Here is a 21998-nt window from a genome sequence, read left to right as displayed (position 1 = left end):
CTGGCGTTGTCACATTTAAAAAGTATTGAGAAAGTATTTGTTGATCATTAATAAATGTCTTTATTTAAAGCAAAGAGAAAAAAATTTTTGTATAAAAAATTACATAATGTTTTGTTTTGAATAAATTTTAAATAAAATAATTATAATATAAATTTTTTTAAATTGCTTAGTTTCATTTGCTTTAAATAAAGACTTTTATTAATGATCAATAAATACTTTCTCAATATTTTTTAAATGTGACAACGCCGGTTTTTCCACTTAACTCTTCATATATATATATATATATATATAAAGTTCTATAGATTGTTGCATTGGGAAGTACGGAAGGAAAAAAATGATTCTTACGCCAACACATACATCACTTTTAATTACTTTTGACTTTCGTCCAACATTTGCGTATTGTCAGAAAGTTAAAACCATTAATTTAATTACAAGTTAATCGTTTTTTAAAAAAACCGCAAAAACGCAAATTTTATTGACCAAAATGTTTTTAAAAACATTCTGAATGTTTTTAACAATATAAACAATGTTTTTATTTTTATTTTTTTTTATAAAATGTTTTTATTTTTATTATTTTTACTGTAAATCATGCGCGGAGTGTTGCTACATCGACTATCTTATAGCCTGACTCGCAACAAAGTGCTGCTACAATGACTGACAAATAGCCTGACTCGCAACGGAGTGCTGCTATATCGACTGACAAATAGCCTGACTCGCAACGGAGTGCTGCTACATCTACTACTTTTTAGCCTGACTCGCAAGGGAGTGCTGCTACATTGACTGAGGGTTTGGTTGGGGCAGGCAGTCTTTCAATTAATTAAAAAAAAAATTCTGGTCTTGCATTTTAATTTTTACTTTTTGTCAACAAAATACGGAAAAAACTTTCTGACAACATATATATATATATATATATATATATATATATATATATATATATATATATATATATATATATATATATATATATATATATATATATATATATATATATATATATATACATGTGTATGTCTTTGTAAGTGTGTGTTTTGAAGCACTCCCAAAACGGCCACTTTTATGTCCTTGTATTGTTATTGTTTTAATATTATTATTTTTATTATTAACACCTATATTTTTATTATTGTTGTTGTTATTATTACTGTTATTATTATTATTAAAATTATAATAGTTATTAATATTATTGTTAATAATAATATTATTATTTTGTTTAATATTATTTTATTATACCACTGTTTTTAATAGTTGTTTCAAATCGTATGTAGGTCTTTATGCCTCAACAGTTTTTTTATCTTTTTTAATTGTTCTTCAGTATGCAATTATTGAAGAGAAATTATATTGATTGATTGAAAACAAAAGTTCAAGTGAGAGAGATTTTTGAATTATAGAAAGTTGATTGTTTTTTAAATATTCTGGTCAAAGTAATAGAAAAAAGTAAAAATCATCTCCAAAGTTAGAAGAAAGAATCGTTAAATACAGAGATAGATTGCTTTATTCAAGCTTGGTTTTGTAGCATCTTTGCAAATATCAATGTGGTTATTAGATTCTGCTTCAGTTTTTATGGTATCATGTCCAGAAACTTCTGGAATGATGTCCTCATATGATGATTTGTTTGCAATTCAAACATCAAAATTTAGGTCCACTAATTTGTCAGCAGCAAGGTTAAAGTCTGCATTGAATTTTTGCTTTTAACAGGGTTATTTTGTGAGAAAACAATGCATTTGTAAATAATTTTTTTTGATAGGCATTTATCTATTCATAGGGATTCAATTTTTTGTTTGCAATTACAATTTTTAGTATTTTTTTCTTTAAGAAATTTTTTTTATTAATCAAAGCAACATTATGATCTTTTATAATTTTTTCTACATTTTTTGTACAGCTATAACTTACTTTAATGGTATTTCTGTTAAAAATTTTAAGCAATTTATTAGAGGGAGGGAAACGTTTGTCTAATAATTTTAAAAACGCATTTCCAATATTTGTTGAAACGTTTTTGCTGTGAGGTGTGTTGAACCAAATTATATTTCTGTTTCTATTTCATAAAAAAACATAGATAAAAAAAATTATAATCAAAAAATCTTGTTGAATTTCCTATTTTTAATTTTTAGTTAAAAAACGTAACTTTTTGTTTACTAAAATCTAAAATAAAAATTTAATTATAAAATGATTAATATTTTTAAAACTTTTATATAATTTCCCTTCATATGAGACCCAACATGACATAATTTTGAAAAACTTTTTTTTTAATAATATTAGAGACCTATATAATGTTCGAGGGTCGGTAGCAACCCCTTAAAATATTTTTTATTCAAAAATTTCTTAAATCTAGCATTTTTTTAATTATATACAACATATTCAGGGGGTGCCAGCAGTCATTTTCAGAAAAATTTGTTTTTAAAACCACCTTTATATATATATATATATATATATATATATATATATATATATATATATATATATATATATATATATCTGTATATATATATATATATATATATATATATATATATCTGTATATATATATATCTGTATATATATATATCTGTATATATATATATCTGTATATATATATATATATATATATATATATATATATATATATATATATATATATATATATATATATATATATATATATATATATACGATTTAGGACAGGCACCTCAAGTCTGAAATTTGCAACGAGACCCTAAATGCAAAAAAATTAGTTTTTCAAATGTATGTTATGTTGGGTCTCAAAAGAAGCTTTTTTGCTGAAAATACCTTAAAATAAAAATTTCCATAAAAACCATGAAAAAATGGTTTTTTTTAATTTTTTGTAAAAAGATAATAATTTTTATGCAATAAAACTTAAAATAATAATTCTTTTATAAAATTTTTATAAAATTTCGCTTCTTTTGAGACCCAACATGACATACATTTGAGAAACTTTTTTTTCTTCTGTTTAGGGTCTTGTTGCATGTTTCAGACTTGAGGTGGCCCCCCTAAATCTCATTCAATTTTGAAAAAAATTTAACAGAGTTGCTTGTGAGAACCAATAGAAAGTTTTAGGAATAGGGATAGATTTTTGAAAATTGGGGCGTTGTATGCACCCTAACATATATACAATTTTTTAATGGTTTTTTAATATACTTTACTACAAGGGTATCAAATTTTTTAACAAATAAATTCATAGTTTAACTATGAATTTGGATTTAATCCATAAAAAAAAGTTTTATTTTAATGTATTCATATATATATATATATATATATATATATATATATATATATATATATATATATATATATATATATATATATATATATATATATATATATATATATATATATATATATATACATTTATATACATATATACATATATACAGGCTTAACCAGGAAGGCGTGCGATTTCAAGTCTTTATATGGCCATGCAAATAATAATTTGCTTTGATGATTTAACCACGGTTTTTCACAAAAGTGCTAAAAAATTGGTTTTTAATTATGTTGAAAATAAATAACTTCGACACATTTATCTTTACTATCGTTTTTATATTTGGAAAATGCTTTTAAATAAAGTAGCTAATGATTTTAGTTAAAGTATCATTAAAAGTTGTATAATTTTTTATTTATGTTATTTAATTATACAAGATTTTTTTTATAAATAAAAATAAAAAAAGCAAAAATTTAAAAAATGAAAAACTTAAATTTTATTAGTCACGACTTTAAACAGCGAAGGTCCTTTTAATAAACTTTATATAAGAATCATTAAAGTTTTTGTTGAGAAAAAAAAAAGACAAACTTTTTTAAAAGTTGTTTGAATTAAATAACTTTAATCTTTACTTACGTTTTTATATTTTTGAAACGCATTTAAATGAAGTAACAAATCACTGCTAATGATTTTTTAATGAATAATATACATTTTTTTATATTTATATAAGTATTTATTTTTTATTATAAATGTTTTTAAATAAAAAAAAATTAAATAAATTTTTTAAATGAACAATTTAACTATTTTTTCTTTTTTACGAAGAATTGTTAAGAATCTTTTTTTAAACTTTTAAATGTACGCATTTATTAAACAATTGTCAGTTGTAAGTTGTTATTTTATTTAAAAAGGGTTTCGCATAATATTATATTATAAAAACATTAGTAAAGATTCAAAGTTATTTATTCCAAACGAAATTTAGATAAAAACGTAAAAGAAATGTAGTTTATTATTTGTTTTGGTTTTTATTTTTGTTATTTTAGTCTTAGTTAAGTTGTTTTTTTTGTTTTTCGTTATTTTTTTTACAAAGTTTTATTTGCTTCTTTTACAATAAGTTTTTTTTAAGTTTCTTTATAGTTAAGTTAAGATAATTTTTTTAGCGCGTTTTTAAAATTTTCAAAATATATTAACAACCGTGGTCAAGTTAAGTAAAATTAAATAGTATTTGCGTGGTCATATTACGACGTGAAATTGCACGCCTTCCTGGTCAAGCCTATATATATATAAATATATATATATATATATATATATATATATATATATATATATATATATATATATATATATATATATTATTTCGAGGGTTGTATATATATATATACATATATATATATGTATATATATATATTTATTTGTGTATATATATTTATATATATATATATATATTTATATACAGAGGTCGAAATAAGTGCTAGACATTGACACCCCTGGACTGCTTTTTAATCTACTGGTAATTTTTGTATGACGAAACGAACAGTTTTCTACCTGTGTTTATTTTTTCAGAAAAAGTGAACAATGGTTAGTTGCCACTAAATTCTTTATATAATATATATATATATATATATATATATATATATATATATATATATATATATATATATATATATATATATATATATATATGTATATATATATGTATGTATATATATATATGTATGTATATATATATATATATATATATATACACATATAAAAATAATTATATGTAAAATATGAATATATTGTTTTTATAGTAAAGCTATATGGAGTTCTATAGAGCTAAAGACACTGCTAGCAGTAATATATTATGGCAATTACAATAGAACAATTTCTAGAAAAGCTAAAGCTTGATGAATATTTACAGAAGTTTTATGAAAATGGTATTACACAAATAGAATTGCTTACTGATGATCTCTTACAAGAGATTGGGATTGATAAATTTGGGCATCGAAAAAGAATTTTAAATGAGCTTGATTTGATTAACAGTGCTTCAGTTTTAAAAAGTAATCCAATTGAAGCCAATTTTACTGATGATACCCCTCCTCCATTACCACCAAAACCAAAATCAAAACAGAAGCTAGAAATACCCCCTCCTGTACCAAAAGAGAAGCCTATTAAACCCCCACGCTTGCCTGGCAGTATCAAGTCTAAAAATGACATTGTAAGTAGTGGTGATTTTCCTGTTAAATGTGAAAATGTTTCAAATACTCTGCAGACTTCGTTTCCAGAGCAGACAAATTATGATGAACAAAATAGTGATGTTTCTTCATTAGTTAATAAATTGATTACTGGCAGAGTAAATTCAGTACCAAAATATTTGAATTTTTCATATAATAAACAAGATATTATAAAGCCTATTGTTCCTGAACGTTCTTTAAAAAAAAATAATTTCGAATTACCAAACTTATCAGATTCTACACCTATTGATAAAAACAATCTAGACAGTTCTAATGAATATCATCGATCTCAGTCTTTGTCACCTTCAACAATTTCTAATGAAAGAATAATTGATTCTCGTAAAGAAAAACAACGTAATCGAAGTTTTACTATATCTCCAAAAACTAAAATCAACAAAGCATTTGTAAATAAAAAATCTCTATCCGCTGATGAAAGCTCCTCTGAAGAAGATGGTTTAACTTTTAGGAATTTAAATGTAAGATTTGTCATTTATGTTTTATGTAGCAGGCTTGGACAGTAATGGCGAGCGATTGAATACTATTGCTGACCATGCAAATGGTTTTTTTTATTGACAACTTGACCACAAGTGTTAAGATGTTTTGATGGTTTAAACATTTTAGAAATGCGCTGAAAAAAGAGCTAAGCTTAACTTACTAGGAAAACTAACTAACTAAAATTAAATATAAAACTACAAAAAAAACAACAACAATTCCTTATGAATATGAAAATATATAAGTTTTAAAATAAGACTCAAAAAACTTAAACTCGAAGGGAAAATTACTTTTTGTTATGTTTGCGCTTGAAATAAATTACTTTCAAATTTATCTTTTAAAACGTTTTATTAAAGTTATTCAAAATGCTTTTACAAATTACTTCTAATGATTGTTTAATAAATGAACACATTTTATTTAAATTATTGTATAATAAATGAACAAGTTTTATTTAAATTATTTTTCAGTGAAATTAAATTATTGAAAAAAAAATATACATATATTTAAATTGTATAAATACTTTTTTCAAAATGTTGCAAAAAAAAAATTTTTTTTAAATAATAATGAAGTCTTTTCAAAATAGTAATTTTTAATCATTAGATTAATAAGTCAAGTTAAAAAAAAAAAGCTTATAAAATTTTTTTTGTAAAAAGCTTATAAAAATTTTTTTGTAAAAAGCTTTTTTTTTTTTACAAAAAAATGTTCAAAAGCTTTTTCTACAAAAAAAAAAAATCAATTAAATCATTGCATTGCAATGGGAATATTTTAATTTAATTCATAATTTTAAGTAACTTAAAAAAAATAATCTTTTAAAGGATTTTTAGAAAGACCTTGAAAAATAATTTCAAATGTTTAAATTCATTATAAAAACAAAATGCATTTATTTTAAATGTGTTTTTATAATTCGTTTTTAATTTATTTAAAACCTTTGGTAAAATAAAAACTTTAAAAAAGATCAATGATTAAAAGTTATTCATAGACATAATGACTTTTTAAATTGCATTTAAATTGTTAAAACATTAAAACACCCGTGGTTAAATTGTAAAGAAAATAAATTATGAGCTTAGTCAGTTACAGCATGCGATCGCACACCATTCCTGTCCAAGCCTGATGTAGTAATAATAAATTATACCTATAATAATAAATTATAATGTTGATATTTAATATCTCATAAAAAAAATTATTGTTTACTTAGCATTTCCACAAGCATTTAGGTAAAATAGTAAACATTCCATTCTAGAAATTAGCTCTAAAGATTTCAATCTGTTCATTCATTATTTTTGTGCAAAACAGAAACCATTAGTTTTGTTTGTGCAAAACAGAAACCATTCATTATGTTAGTGCTAAACAGAAACACGATTTTTAGATTAAAGCGAGTGACATAATGCTAATATTTTACATCAGTATTTTGTTAATTAAAATTAAAGGAAGAAAGAATTTTACTGTTAAATTAAACAAGTTTTATCTTTAACAAAAAAGTTTTATCAAAAATATTTTTTAAAACGTCAATCAAACAACTTATCGAATTTCTCCATTCCAAACTCTTGAACAAGCGTGATTTTATACTCTTGTTCAGCCCTTGGAATTAGGAAAAGAAAGGTCAACAATGATTTGAAACACTTCTAATAACCTCAAACACTTCTAGGTCAGCAGTTAGGTCGGCATTGGTGAATGGTAACCCTAATTTTGAGGGGTACTTATCATAAGCTGAACAGGCGTTGCATTTTAGTACTTTATTGCATCACCTCTTGCTTTTGCAACTGCTTTTATATGTTATATGCTGTTTATAAGCATTGATGTTCAGCACCAGTTGAATTCCAAGTTTGACTGAGAGCCTCATAAAGTTCTTTTTTATTTGTCCTTTTTGAAGGAGATATTCTAGATTTTAAAATTGCTCATAAATTTTCAATATGGTTAAGGTCCGGACTTTGTTGTGGCTGTTTAAGGATGTTAACTTTTTTTGAGGAATTGTTGTTCCACTTTACTGTTGTGTTTGGGATCATTGTCTTGTAAAAAAATGAATTTGCGATCTAAACAGTGGTCTTGTCATTACACCTTCAACATTCACTAGATATCTCACACAAAACAAAGCATCCTCAAACCATAAGTAAGCCACCTCCATGCTTGACAGTTTTTTAATGATTTTTATCCAAATAAAGTCCATCAAAAGGTCTATACCAAACTGTTTTTAAAGCTAATTTGAAAATAACTCTCATCAGAACATAATAGTAAGTGACTGGGGCCCTGGCTCTGGCTATTAATGAGACTTTTTGCAAACCCGACCCTGGCAAATTTATAAGATTTAGCAGGGGTTGATAGCCGGGACTAGAAAAAAATTTAGAATACTTTATATATTATAATTTTATGCTCACATTTACTATTTATTAAATACTGGCATAAATTTATATATTTTTAAACTCTAATTTACTTTCAACAAGGTTGCAATCAACCACTATTAAGTTATGAGTTAGTTTAAAATTTGAGTATAGGGTTAAAAAGCTAGGAAATGGTTAGCTGAAGACTTGAAAAGTTATAGGTTGTATAAAAAAAGAAAACATGAAGATGGCTAATAGTTATAAGGTTTTTTTGATGTGCAAGAAAAAAAACAGGATGAGTAAAAGTTTTTAAAGCATGAAGGTATAGGTACCAGTAAAAGGATGTAACTTGTTGGATAAGAAGCCGAGCAAGAATGAGTTTTGGTTTATCCTAATAGAGATGATAGCTTGTTTGAGTATTGACCATGAGAGTATTTTTAGAAAAAGAAAGAAATGCAACCTTGCAACAATGGGAGAGTGGCTCAAGCTTGGCAAATAAAGCAGGTCTAATTACATTTACAATGTGCTTTTAGTCTTTGTCTGCTTGTTCTAAACAATCGAAAAGTGAAGACTTTTTTGTCGAGACAAGTGTATAAAGTTGAGTTGTCAGCAAATAGAGATAATTTAGATCTAAAGTTTTCATAAAGATCGTTATTGTATATAAGAAACAATACAGAAACAAAGATAGAACCTTGCAGTACCCTTAAACAATTAAAAAAAAAAATACTGGCAAAATTAGCCATTTTTTATAAGAGTTGCACAAATGAACAAAAAGGTTTTGTTGCAATTTAAAACAAAACGCTTTTAGTTTTTTGGCAAGTGCTTTTTTATGCGCTCGCCAAAGTTTTTGCTGGCATGTGGGTGAGCGTGAAAAGACTTGAGCACAAAAGCACTGGCTAAATGGAGAAGGCTGCAGGCTCCTGTAACAAATAAGATCCTAATAATTAAATACATCAAAAGCAAAGAGTTTTAAAGTATTTATAAATTGTTTTTATATTTGTTAATACTCTGTTGTTGTAAAAATGAGCACCTATTTTTTTTTAAAAAAATGCTCCGTTTAAGTGAAAAAAACAAATAACGTATATATTGGTTTGTGCTTTATCTAAAAGTAGAAGAGTGAATGTTATCAATAGTTTATAATATTACTTTTTTTTAAGCAAATTTTTTCTAGTCTACACCTAGTCCTATTAGGAAAAATGACTATAATATGCGAGAACTCCACTGAATACAAAAATTTTTATAAAAAAAGAGTGACTTGTAACGTTGGCGGGCGACCAACAACAGCAACAAACTGGTTATTTTTAGTCTCCCTTCTGGTGACCGACCAAAAGTACGAGTGTACACTCCTGTATATATATATATATATATATATATACACGTGGCTAACAACTTGTTGACTTTATAATATAAGTTATTCTATGCTACAATAATTTTTTTGGTATAGTAAAGCATAGTTTTAATATTATAAATGCCAATATAAATATTGCATAATTATTATATAAATTTATAATAGAATAAGTAAAAAACTTATTATTTTCATTTCAAATGCATATATGCATTAATTTTTTTTCTTAAAATTGTTGGTGTGAAATATCGCATTATATCACTATAATAAATTTGCAAAGTTGACAATATAGTCAACTTTGCAAATTTGTTTTTCAAAGAAAATCATCATCATTGTAACTAAGGTGAAATATGCAAAATATTCAAATTTGAAATAAACCAATAGTTGCATAATAAGCTGCATTGCTTTTTTAAGGCATAGTTATTGCTTTTATTTTAATTAAATTGGACTGATTTGTTTTTTAAATAAAAAATTAATTTCTTATAAAAATACTATTATCAAAAAATAAATTAATGACATTCTGTCATAAATCTTTTTCTTAGTCAAAGCTATGTCTTCATATTATAAGTATTATGCAAAATTTATATAAACATTTTTTTTTAATATATTTGAAAAAGTAACATTCTTTTTGAATGTTATAACTTTTTATTATTTTGATCAAATTCTTGCAAACTTGTTTTAAGTCATAATATAATATAAAATTATTACGCACTAAATTATTGTGTAATGATTTTTATATTATGTAATCAATTATATTTTTTTTATATGTAAATTATACAATAAATTTTATAAGTTTCTACTTCAACATATTATTAGATATTAAAATTATTTTGTACATTTAATAAATATAGTAAATGCTTTACTACAAAATATTAGAAATTATATACATACTTGGAATCATTGGTTGTTGTAATAATTCTTAAACTTCCTGCATTCTATTACAGTAAAAAAGTATAAAATATTTTTTACAAGCAGTAAAAACTTTTATAGCTCTTGGTTTATCAAATTTTCTTTCAAATAAGTAATGTTGTTAATGATTAAATAGATAGCTAGTGTGAAAACCCTAAGAAAATGCTAGTCTAAAGAATTTTTAATGAAACAGTATATTTAATAAGTTTTCATAGCGTGATAAATGATATGCTTGATATGCATATATTCTTGTAGTATTAATGCTACAAGCATATACTTGTAACAAGTATAAAATCAATTTTTGTATTTAATAGGCACTTTTTTTAATGAATCAGATAATTTACTCAAAAAACCAAAAGCTCTCGTAAAAAGCTGTTTAGAGGAGCAGTTTGCAGGACTTGCCATGTTTGTTTTAGGAGAGCATTGCTCTGCTCTCACACTCATTTACTCGACCAAAGCCTGCATATATATATATATATATATATATATATATATATATATATATATATATATATATATATATATATATATATATATGTATATATATATATATATATATATATGTATATATATATATATATATATGTATATATATATATATATATATACACACCTATAGTTTAACATACTACTCAATCGCTTTATTATCCAAACATAAAAAAGTTTAAATTAAAATCATTGAAAAAATAAAAAAATATTATATTTTAATTTGTTTTAAAATAGTGTTTTAGTTTCTTCTTTCTGTTTTAATTAAATTTCTTCTCTCAGTTTTAATTTTTAAAAAATTTAAAAATAAAATCCTTTTAATTTTAGCTTTCATGTTTTCGACTTTATGTCTCGAAAGGGCTTTTTTTTATTAATAATTATTTTTTAAACGTTTTTTTTTTTAATGAATAGGTCTCTAATCAAAGTTATTTTTTAGGAAAATTTGGAAAATGAGTTAGTTGAAAATGCTGCAATACCAATTATTCAGTAAGATGGTTTTTAAAAATTGGTTAATACTTGTAATACTTGTGATTTCAGTGTGATTTATTTTCTTACAAAGATATTTACTATTTTTATAAAGAGGTTTATACTTCTCTTACAGAGTAGTTTCCTGCTATTACAGAGGAATTTAATACTTTTATAGAGAGGTTTATATTTTTTATACAGAGTCAGGATGTTAGTCAGGAATATATTTTAATATATATGTATATATATATATATATATATATATATATATATATATATATATATACATATATATATATATATATATATATATATATATATATATATATATATATATATATATATATATATATATATATATATATATATATATATATATATATATATATATATATATATACTAGGGCTTATTCAAGGATATTTGTCAAGTGGAAATCATTCCAACAGGCAAATTGCCAAGTGTGTGAATGTTTCCAGAGCAACAGTCGATAGGATTAAAAGAAAACTGGACAATAATCAATCACTAGAATTGAATAAAAGAAAAAATTGTGGACGAAATCGAATTACAACGCCTCGCACCGAAAGAAAAATAAGGGATATTGTGATAGAAAATAGGAGAAAATCGAAAAAAGTGCTTAAGGAAATCATAAACAATGAGGTATAACAATATCCCTTGCAACACTTCGGAGAAGAATGGCGAGCAAGGGTTTAAGGCCTGTAGACCAGCCAAAAAACCAAGGCTCACCCAGGCAATGAAGGATAAACGTCTCCAATGGGCTAAAAATCATCGCCATTTTACCACTGATGATTGGGAAAGAGTAAGTACTCAGTTTCTCTTCATAAACACATTAAAATTTAAACGAATACCATATTAAAAAAAAAGAATATAAGTATTTCATCAAAAATGTTAACCCAATTTTGAAAATTTTAGGTTTGCTTCTCAGATGAATCCACATTGGAAATTCTAATGGATAAAACTAATTTCGTCCGAAGAAGGACAGGTGAAATGTTCAATGAAGATTGTCTTGTGGAGAGGGTGAAGCACCCGCTAAAAATTATGGTCTGGTCAGTCATTAGTAGCCAGGGTACTGGAAGGTTATACATTGTAAAAAATACAATGCGGCAGGACCAGTACATCCAAGTCTTGAAGGAAAGAATGATTCCTCAAGCGATGGAGTGGTATCTGAATTGGAACTTTACCTTCCAGCACGACTCTGCTCCATGCCATAAGGCAAAAACTATAACAAAATTTTTAGAGGCTGAAAAAATCCATGTATTACCCTGGCCAGGAAACTCGCCCGACCTAAATCCCATAGAAAATTTATGGGAATTGTTAAAGAGGGATATAAGTAAAAATCTTATAACAAATAAAAGAGATTTGATTGAAAAATTAATAAATGTTTGGCACCACAGCGAGGAAATAAAAAAAAATTGTCAAAACCTCATCAAAAGTATGACCAGAAGAGTTGAAGCTGTAATTGCTGCAAAAGGTGGCCACACTAAGTATTAGTGATTTTGTGTACAATATTTTGTATATCTTATTTATTTTTCCTAAATATACGTTACACTTCTATATTTTTGTCATTTACTATTAATTATATCCTATATTCCCAAAATAAATAGTTGTAAATTTAACTCATTACTAAATATAGGGAAAATCAGCTTCAGAATATGAAAATTTGTAAAAATGTTGGGTGGCTCTAATTTTTTGAGCCACCACTGTATATATATATATATATATATGAGGTGACATTGGGCTGGCTAACACAATGCAAGTAATTTAATACTCTTAAAGAGTAATTTCTTACTCTCATTGAGTAGTTTACAACTCTTACAGAATGATTTCTTTTTTTTTTAAACCTTTTCTGCTAATCTAGGTAGATTTCTACAGTAAAAGTAAAAGTTCAACATGGTTACATTTTTGGTTTTCTGCAAATCATGGTCTGAAACCACTAAATTTGAAATTTTACCCTAACTTTGAGCTCTAATATCTCTTAAGTCCATTACTTGCACATAGTTTTCTTAGGTGCTTTTGAAAGGCACTAAGGCATACATTTATTATATGGAAAAAAAATCATGTGCATGCAAGGACCTGCTTGGCTAATTTCGCCAATTTTTTAACTAAAAATTACCCTAGCAACTGTATATATATGCTTAGCAACAACTACTTTACAGCCTTAATAATTAGTTGCGCAATTAGAAATTTTGATTTAAGACATTTTTTCATCGGAATAGTACCAGAGTACGTGATAAAAACTAGTTTTTTAACTTTGTCAGTAAAAGAAAGAACCATTAAACTTCAAGATCAACTTTGGTTGGCCACTTGAAGCAGTTCTTTCCAGGTGCAGCTGAATATTCCATACAAGAAACATATATATCATCATCATTGACCTAATGGTTGAAGTAAAGACAAAGTAATGTCTAATCATTGCTGCTTCCTAAATATTCCTTGAAATTAGTTAATAAGGTTAATAAACCAATAATTTTGTATTTTAATGCAATAGATCTCAATACACAAAAATACAATATTATAGTGTTATAACTTCTTACATTTTGAATTGTTGCAGGATACCATTGCATAAAGTATGGAACAACTATCCAATCACTGGATTGAAAATCAGCTGCTAAATCTTTTACTCATTTTTTGGTGCATCTCTCACACCATCAGTTTCATCAATCATAACATCAGTTATGTTAACCTTTTCACAAAAAGTGGTTAGCAACCTTCCTGTTTTTTTTTGTTTATTCAATCTAAAAAATTACACTTGAAGGATAAAGGAAATTGCAGAATATTCATCTAATTTTATATTTATAAGAAAAGAAAAATGTCACATTTTTTATCATACATACTTTGGGTATTTGTAAATATACAAATTAATTTACTTGCCTAGAAAATAATGATCGAATTTGTTGAGTTGTTACTTATTCACTTGGCTTAAACATTTTCCTCAGCTGCTGGTGAACTTGCTCTGGACTCAAATTTTCCCCACATTCTTCTCCAGCCATAAACATCTGCATTTGCAATGTTTTTGGTTTTGAACAATATCTAAATACTTTTCGTTTTGGTAATGCCCATCCAGTGATGTTTGTGATGTTTTCTATCCCTTGTTTAATGATAGAATGAGATAATAGCTGGTGATCGAAGAATTAAGGTCCGAATTTAGGTTCATTTTGTTGGCATAGGAAAGTCTTACTCTGTCTACCATAGATTTTCCCACAGATTGAGAAGTGCGGTTTTCTGAAAGCATGTGTTCTGCTAATAATTCAATTCTGCAATGATTCAGCACAACTAATTTGTGTACAAAACTTAAGAGTGTTAACACTTCTATCAACATATTTTTTTTTGGGAACTGATGGTGCAGTATAACTTTTAAAAGTTGAACTATAGGGCTTAACAATTTGAGTTGAAGAATGGAATGTCACATTAATATAGTTCCATTTTTTACCTTTACCAATTTGGAAGTATCTCCACATTAACATGTGATCAGAGAAAAACTGAAAAGACTGATAACTTTTTATGTTGGGAATTCGATTTTTTCCTGATAAAGTAGAAGCTTTGGAGTCTATTGTAACTTCAGAAACATCAGCATTTTGGATTCCTTTGCCATTATGAAAAGCCTCATAAATATCTTCTGCAGTCAAAAAATTGTTTCCAGCATCAACAAAACTCCTTATGACACATTTTGCTTCTGCTAACTCTCTGTCACATTGATCTTGTCCATGTGATGGCTAATTGTAATCATACCTTTTAAGAAAGAATTGTTTTGCTTTGCAAACTTTGTAAAGGGCTTCTAAGTAGAAGTTGCCATATAAGATGATACAATATCTGGCTTAGCATAAAGGTTTTTTAAACAAGGAAAGTTATTTCTAACTTTGGCCAAAACAACATCAGCAAGACAGAGTACATCAACAAGGCTTTGCTAACATCTATAGACAGCAGTGAATTAGACTTTTTTCTCGTTTGACCTTTTTTTTTTTTTTTTTTTAAACATCTTCGCTTCCAACAAGGTTGCAAGCAGCCACTAATTAAAGTTGGAACTTACTGAAAGAGAAAAGATGAAGATTGTAGAGAAAGATAACGTTTGTCGGACGACTTAAAAGATTGCAAATTATATAAATCAGGAAAGCAAGATGAAGGAAGAGAATTCCAAAGAACTGATGTTCGAGGAAAAAAACTAGACGAATAAGCGTGTTTGGAGCACTTAGGAACAGTCACAGAAAAAGGATGACACTTAATTGAATGACGAGTAACACGAGAATGAATTTTAGTAGATGGCACAAGAGATGCTAGCTCTTTAGAGCAGTGCCCATTATAGTATTTGTAGAAAAGAGAAAGAGAAGCAACATTACAATGATTTGATAATGGTTGGAGGTTGGCTGCAAGAGCAGGTCCAACTATGTTTACAATGCGTTTTTGCACCTTGTCTAAAAGAGAAAGGGCATCATTAGAAGATCCGCCCCAGATATGGCAACAGTATTCCATACAAGGCCAGATATGGCAACAGCATTCCATACAAGGCCTATCTGGAAGATCGTTAATGTAAATTAAAAAGAGTATAGGGCCAAGGATAGAACCTTAAAGAACCCCTGAAGTTACAGAATAAGAAGAAGAGTGTTGTCCATCAAGGGCAACTTTTGTGCTACGATTGGAAAGGAAGGATTCAATGATCTTACTGTTAGCAAATCAACTGTAGAACGAGAAGATCGAAATCCATATTGATGGTCAGAAAGTAAGTTATTAGATTCAAGATGAGAAATTTAGTGTTTGTTAATTAAAGATTTAAAAACCTTGCTTATGATAGCAAGAAGACTTATGGGACGGTAGTTAGACGAATCAGATTGCTCTCCAGAATTTTTGAAGATAGGGATAACAAATGCCGCCTTCCACCAGGCTGGAAAACAAGACTCTGATAAGCACTTGTTGAATAGTTGTGAGAGTATAGATGACAGCTCCGGAGAACACTTCTGCAAGGCAATAACAGGTATGTTGTCCGGGCCACAAGCTGTAGAAGAGTCTAGGCAGGAAATCACTTTAGAAACAGATGCTGGAGTGATATGAATGTCAAGCAATTGATCAACCATGTTGTTGGCAATATCAGGTAGAACACAACTAGTGGAATCAAAAGATGATATTGATGAAAAGTTTTTAGCAAACAATTCGGCTTTGTCTTTAGGTGAGGTGACAAAGTCTGAACCATACAAGAGAGGTGGAATTATAGATTTGCCCTTATTATTGATATCATTAATGATTCTTCAAAAGTCACGAGAGCCTAATTTTTGAGATGAGATACGAGATTTCATGACCTGAGAATAGCGGGTTTTGGCGTTAGACAAAACCTTTTTACAATTGTTTCTAACAGTAATAAACAGACGTCTGTTTTCTGGAGAATTGTTGCTGATAAATATGGAAGTAACGGTTTCCATTGGCGCAGCAGCACAGTGTGAGGAAAACCATGGAGGAGAGTGAGGCTTGACCTGGAATCGTCGAGAGGGAATAAAAGATTCCATGCCAGCCTGAATCCACAAAGTTATGTAAGAAGCACATTTGTCAACAGGAAGACCAAAGATTTCTACCCAAGGGCCATCACGAAGAAAATCACGGAAACAATCCCAGTCAGCTTTACTGTAGTTATAAGAGGTTCGATAATAGGGGGATTCAGGTGATGAAGAAGAATGAGATATTAGTTTTAGAGAGATCAAACTGTGATCAGAAGAACCTAAGGGTGAATGTGGAGAAACTGAGCACTGACTAGGATCAGAAACAAGACATAAGTTGAGTAGAGAAGGTAGATGATTCGGGTTGTCAGGAAAGCGAGTTGGAAAGTTGACTATTTGAGTTAGGGAATGAGAAAGGCAAAAGTTGTGGGCTTTAATGCCTGCAGAGTCACTGACACTAGAGCCAAGCCATTTAGAGTGGTGAGCATTAAAGTCACCGACAGCAACTATATTAGCTGATGGATAAAGAGAGAGGGCTTGGTCAATATGATCAGAAATAACGTCAAAAAGAGTGCAGTCTTGAGATGAAGGAGAGCGATATAGAACAAAGAGAAAGGCAAAAGAGTGAAGTGGTGCTAAACGAAAGCACATGAAAGAATAGTCTGTGGATTCAAACCTAGTTTCACAACAAATGGGTGAATTCTTACGAATGTAAATGCCGAGGCCAAGCATGTGACTATTGGAGTCTTTACGAATTAGAGGAAGATAACCATCAACACTAAGATCACAAGATAAGACAGCGGAACTCAAATTATTCTCACAAAGAGCAAGTAGGTCTGGTGAACATTGCAAGAGATAAGACTCAACAGAAGAAAAGTTACTTTGAAGACCACGAATATTAGTGAATGATAGGTTTAGAGAACTTGGTGATGATGATGGTTTTTTGTGTTTTATAGTTTTTGGTACTTTATTCATTTTTAAATTAGATTGAAGAACTTGACTCAAAGCATAGATAATACTCAGAACACTGTTTAATAGCCCAAGCAATTGTCTCATTACTACTAATAAACCCTTAGCCGTAACAAAGGGCTCCAAATGTGGCCTCCGCAATGCACACCAAAAGTACAAACAGGGACACCATCCATGCGCTACATGGCACTGTTAATACTTTGATATTTTTTAGCTGTTGATGGAATCAGCCTCTCTGAGAGCTACCACAGAGTTCGGGAAACCTGACTACCAGCCGGCCTCAGAACCATAAAACTGAGTTTTAGAGCTATACCCTCATTAGGAGATAATAGAATGAGTTGCCTAGTCATAAAAACAGGGACGCAAGCAAAATCCATGCATTGAGTCAAGAAGATCCAGCATTCAACATCCTAAACTGGAAACAATGTATTAAAAATACATCTGCGCCAGCCTAATAGATGAAGAAGGGGTGCGAGGCTGGTCAACAGATAGAATCTGTTTACCCCTTAAAATTATTTCTATGGAAGAAGAAGACATCAACATGTAGAGTCATTCCTTTCTTTCCAAAGTAATCCTTTTGGCCTTCGCAGAATTTAGCTTGCAAAATTTTCTGACAAAAATCTTTCAGCCCAAAACCAGTTTCCACATCAAATTGCTCAAAAGTCACTCTTTTGGCCATTTTTTGTTGTGCATCATGGATTTGATGCTTCATATAAGCTTCAATGTCTTCTGTAGCCACATTTAAATCATATAGAAGATCTTTATCTTTACTTTCTCTAACTACGAACCTGGTTGATTGCTGAAATAAGGTTAGCACAATCGATGCATTGCTCATTGTCAGCAGCTATAGTGAGTTGATTTATGTCTGTATCTGTATCTGAAAGGACAAAAGAAGTAGAGTGACTCTTCAAAATGGAATTTTCACTACATTTAGAAGGATAATTACTCTTCAGATACCTTTTACCCTTTTCAAGGAACTTTGTAATATTTTTATACTTCCACTCTTGAGAAATAGCAATCTTGAGAAATAGCACTCTTAAGAAATAGCAATGAGTTTAAAACTCATCCACGCCAGCTGCTGTGACATCATCAAGACCAGCAAAGCTTTTCTTTGAAAAGGTTTTATTCAATGAAGAATTCTCCATAAAGAAGTCTGCTTCAGAATTCTCCATAAGAATTCTCCATAAAGAAATTTGCTAAGAAACTAATTATCTTCCTAAGTCAGAAATCTGACATAACACAGGAAGATAATTAGTTTCTTGGCAAATCTCTTTATAAAATGTGATTGTATGGCTAAACTTCATCATTAAGATGGCATTAGCCACTTTCATCCCTCTCCATTGTCAAACTTTATTTTATTTACACCATAAGCTACATCTTGTAGCAAACCTTGAGGAAACATTAATTCCAAAAAATGTTCTATTTTTTTCTGAGGCATTTGACATGTTTACCTTTTCCTTCTTGGGATGGAAATTCCTCTGCTTTCTTTTTGCAACTTTTTATTTGATGTTTTTTGCAATCAAAGATATTCATTAATGTTTCTTTAGTGTACTTGTTATAATAAATAACTGAAAGCAAAAGATTTTGTCCTAAAGTATAGCTTTCTTGAAATATCTTAAGTGGTACAAGAAGGTCTTCTGGAACCAGTTGAGTTGAGCAACTGTATCCTCATTATGTAACACCTGAGAAATCAATGCCCCTGATTAACCAGGTGCAATTGCTTTAGTGAATATCTTCTCAAGCTGCATTTAAAATTTTTCAAATTTATTCTTAACTTTCTGTTTGGTTCTTAAGGTTAAGTCTTCTATTCCCAACCCTCGGAATTAGGGTCAGCATTTGGCAATGCCGACCTGAAAGTGTTTGAGGTCGGCAAAAAATTGTCAAACTCATTTCTATGTTTTATGGTAAGACCTTTGTATCAAATAATTTTTGTCAACCTGATGCTGACCTCTAAAAGATAAGTTTGGCAAATTATTGCCGACCTCATTTTTCCTATTTCCAAGGGTTTTATTCCCTTTTGCTTTATTTGAAAGGACAGTGGACTTGCTCCAAATGCTTCGCACATAGAGCTAGCTACTTTTTTTGATTCTTTAATAGTTTCATCTGATATGATTGTTATATCTGGAACATATATATCATCAGCAGGAAAGCAAGACTTTATTGGTGTTGGAGCTGGTTCAAACATGTCAATATTGTTATCTGTGGAAATACTTTTTAGGTGGCTAAACCAAAATATAGCTCCAACAGAAAGTGGTGAATTCTTTTCATTATAAGGGTCAGCAAGGGTAATCTTTTTATCAAAACATATGCATTTCTCATAAGGACTGGCTTTATTCTTGCTCTATTTTGTTTATTAATAATTATTTATTGACTAAAATTAAACGAATGCAGTTTTTACTAACAAATTTCAATTCTTCTACTGAAAACTGCATCAGTTAATATTTTGTCATCAAAGCAAATGTAATAAAAGAAATTTATGCTATGTCATTAACACAAATATCACACCAAATTGGCAGTTATTTTGTCCCTGCAGTATTATGTTGTTCTATCTAGAAATGTAATAAATAAAATGTTCTATCTAATATATAAAATAAGTACAATGTGTATATATATATACAACCCGTAGATGTTGTCCGAAAGTTTTTTCCATATTTTGTTGACAAAAAGTAAAAATTAAAATGCAAGACCGGAATTATTTTTTTTTATTAATTGATAGACTGCCTGCCCCAACCAAACCCTCAGTCGATGTAGCAACACTCCCTTGCGGGTCAGGCTAAAAGATAGTAGATGTAGCAGCACTCCCTTGCGGGTCAGGCTATTTGTCAGTCGATGTAGCAGCACTCCCTTGCGAGTCAGGCTATAAGATAGTCGATGTAGCAACACTCCGCGCATGATTTATAGTAAAAAAAAATAAAAATAAAAACATTTTATTAAAAAAATTAAAAATAAAAACATTTTATTAAAAAAAATAAAAATAAAAACATTGTTTATATTGTTAAAAACATTCAGAATGTTTTTAAAACATTCTGGTCAATTAAATTTGCGTTTTTGTGGTTTTTTTAAAAAACGATTTATTTGTAATTAAATTAATGGTTTTTACTTTCGTCCAACACGCAAATGTTGGACGAAAGTCAAAAGTAATTAAAAGTGACGTATGTGTTGGCGTAAGAATCACTTTTTTCCTTCCGCTCTTCCCAAAGACAACAAACTATAGATCTATATATATATATATATATATATATATATATATATATATATATATATATATATATATATTGTATTTATTTATATTATATATATATATTGTATTTATTTATATATAATTTTTTTTTTGTATTTATTTTGTGATAGAACATTTTATTTATTACATTTGTAGATAGAACAAGATACTACTAAGGAGACGATTTCTCTCACAGTTAATTTAGATTTTACACTTTTGTCATTGCTTCACTTGAGCCTTTTGTTAAGTACCACATTGTTACATTAAAAAGCTTACAATGTAATTTTTATCAAGTGCTCTTGTACAGTTCCGTTATACAAATGTATTATATGAAAATTTTAAATTTCAGTACTAATTATTAAGGCTGTAAAGTAGTCATTGCTAAGCATATCTATACTATTGCTAGGGTATTTTTTTAGTAAAAAATTGGCAAAATAAGGCTACTTCTAGGACTTCTTAAGGCTTTTGATCAACTGAGCACATGGATTTTTTTTCTAATATTGGAAGATGCATGTTTAAGAAAATTAAATAATTTATGTTTTTCATGGCAGACCTAAGGCCACGGTCGTTATGGGTAATCTATCAAAGCGTGTTGAATGCAAGAAGTGATTTTTGCCAGGTTACTCCTACCCAGGTCCTTGCATACACATGGTTTTTGTTCCATATAATCAATTTATGTGTCTTTCAAAAACACCTAAGAAATCTACATGGAAGTAATGACCTTAAGAGATATTAGAGCTCAATGTTAGTGTCATATTTAGTTGTTTTGGACCATGATTTCTAGGCAACCAAAAATATAATCATGTTGAATTTTTACTTTTACTGTAGAAATCTACCCAGGTTAGCAAAAAAATTAAGAAATGTGTCTGTCATATTCATGTTGATAAAATTGCCCCTTAAAGTAGCTTTTGCTACTTTGAGGGGCAATTTTATCCTTAACAAAATGGGCCAAATTTTGGAA

General features: G+C 28.3%; 1 protein-coding gene across 2 annotated transcripts in view; it reads left to right on the top strand.

The window, feature by feature from the left end:
- The window catches only part of LOC101238459 (arf-GAP with Rho-GAP domain, ANK repeat and PH domain-containing protein 1), a 119870-nt gene that overhangs the window by 5337 nt on the left and 92535 nt on the right, over positions 1-21998 (top strand). The window contains exons 1-3 of one of the 2 annotated variants that reach the window (XM_065812215.1): positions 4639-4762; positions 4978-5876; positions 11384-11433. In XM_065812215.1, coding sequence (XP_065668287.1) covers positions 5031-5876; positions 11384-11433 — 896 coding nt within the window. In that variant the 5' untranslated portion in view covers positions 4639-4762; positions 4978-5030. Of the gene's footprint in view, positions 1-4638; positions 4763-4977; positions 5877-11383; positions 11434-21998 lie in introns of those variants that run through there. The other variant, XM_065812214.1, reaches the window with a different exon arrangement.

Source organism: Hydra vulgaris, chromosome 12 (genome assembly GCF_038396675.1).
Source record: "Hydra vulgaris chromosome 12, alternate assembly HydraT2T_AEP".
In the NCBI taxonomy this organism is placed as follows: domain Eukaryota; kingdom Metazoa; phylum Cnidaria; class Hydrozoa; order Anthoathecata; family Hydridae; genus Hydra; species Hydra vulgaris.
Note: the sequence above shows the minus strand (reverse complement) of the source record. Positions and strands in the feature narration are given on the sequence as shown.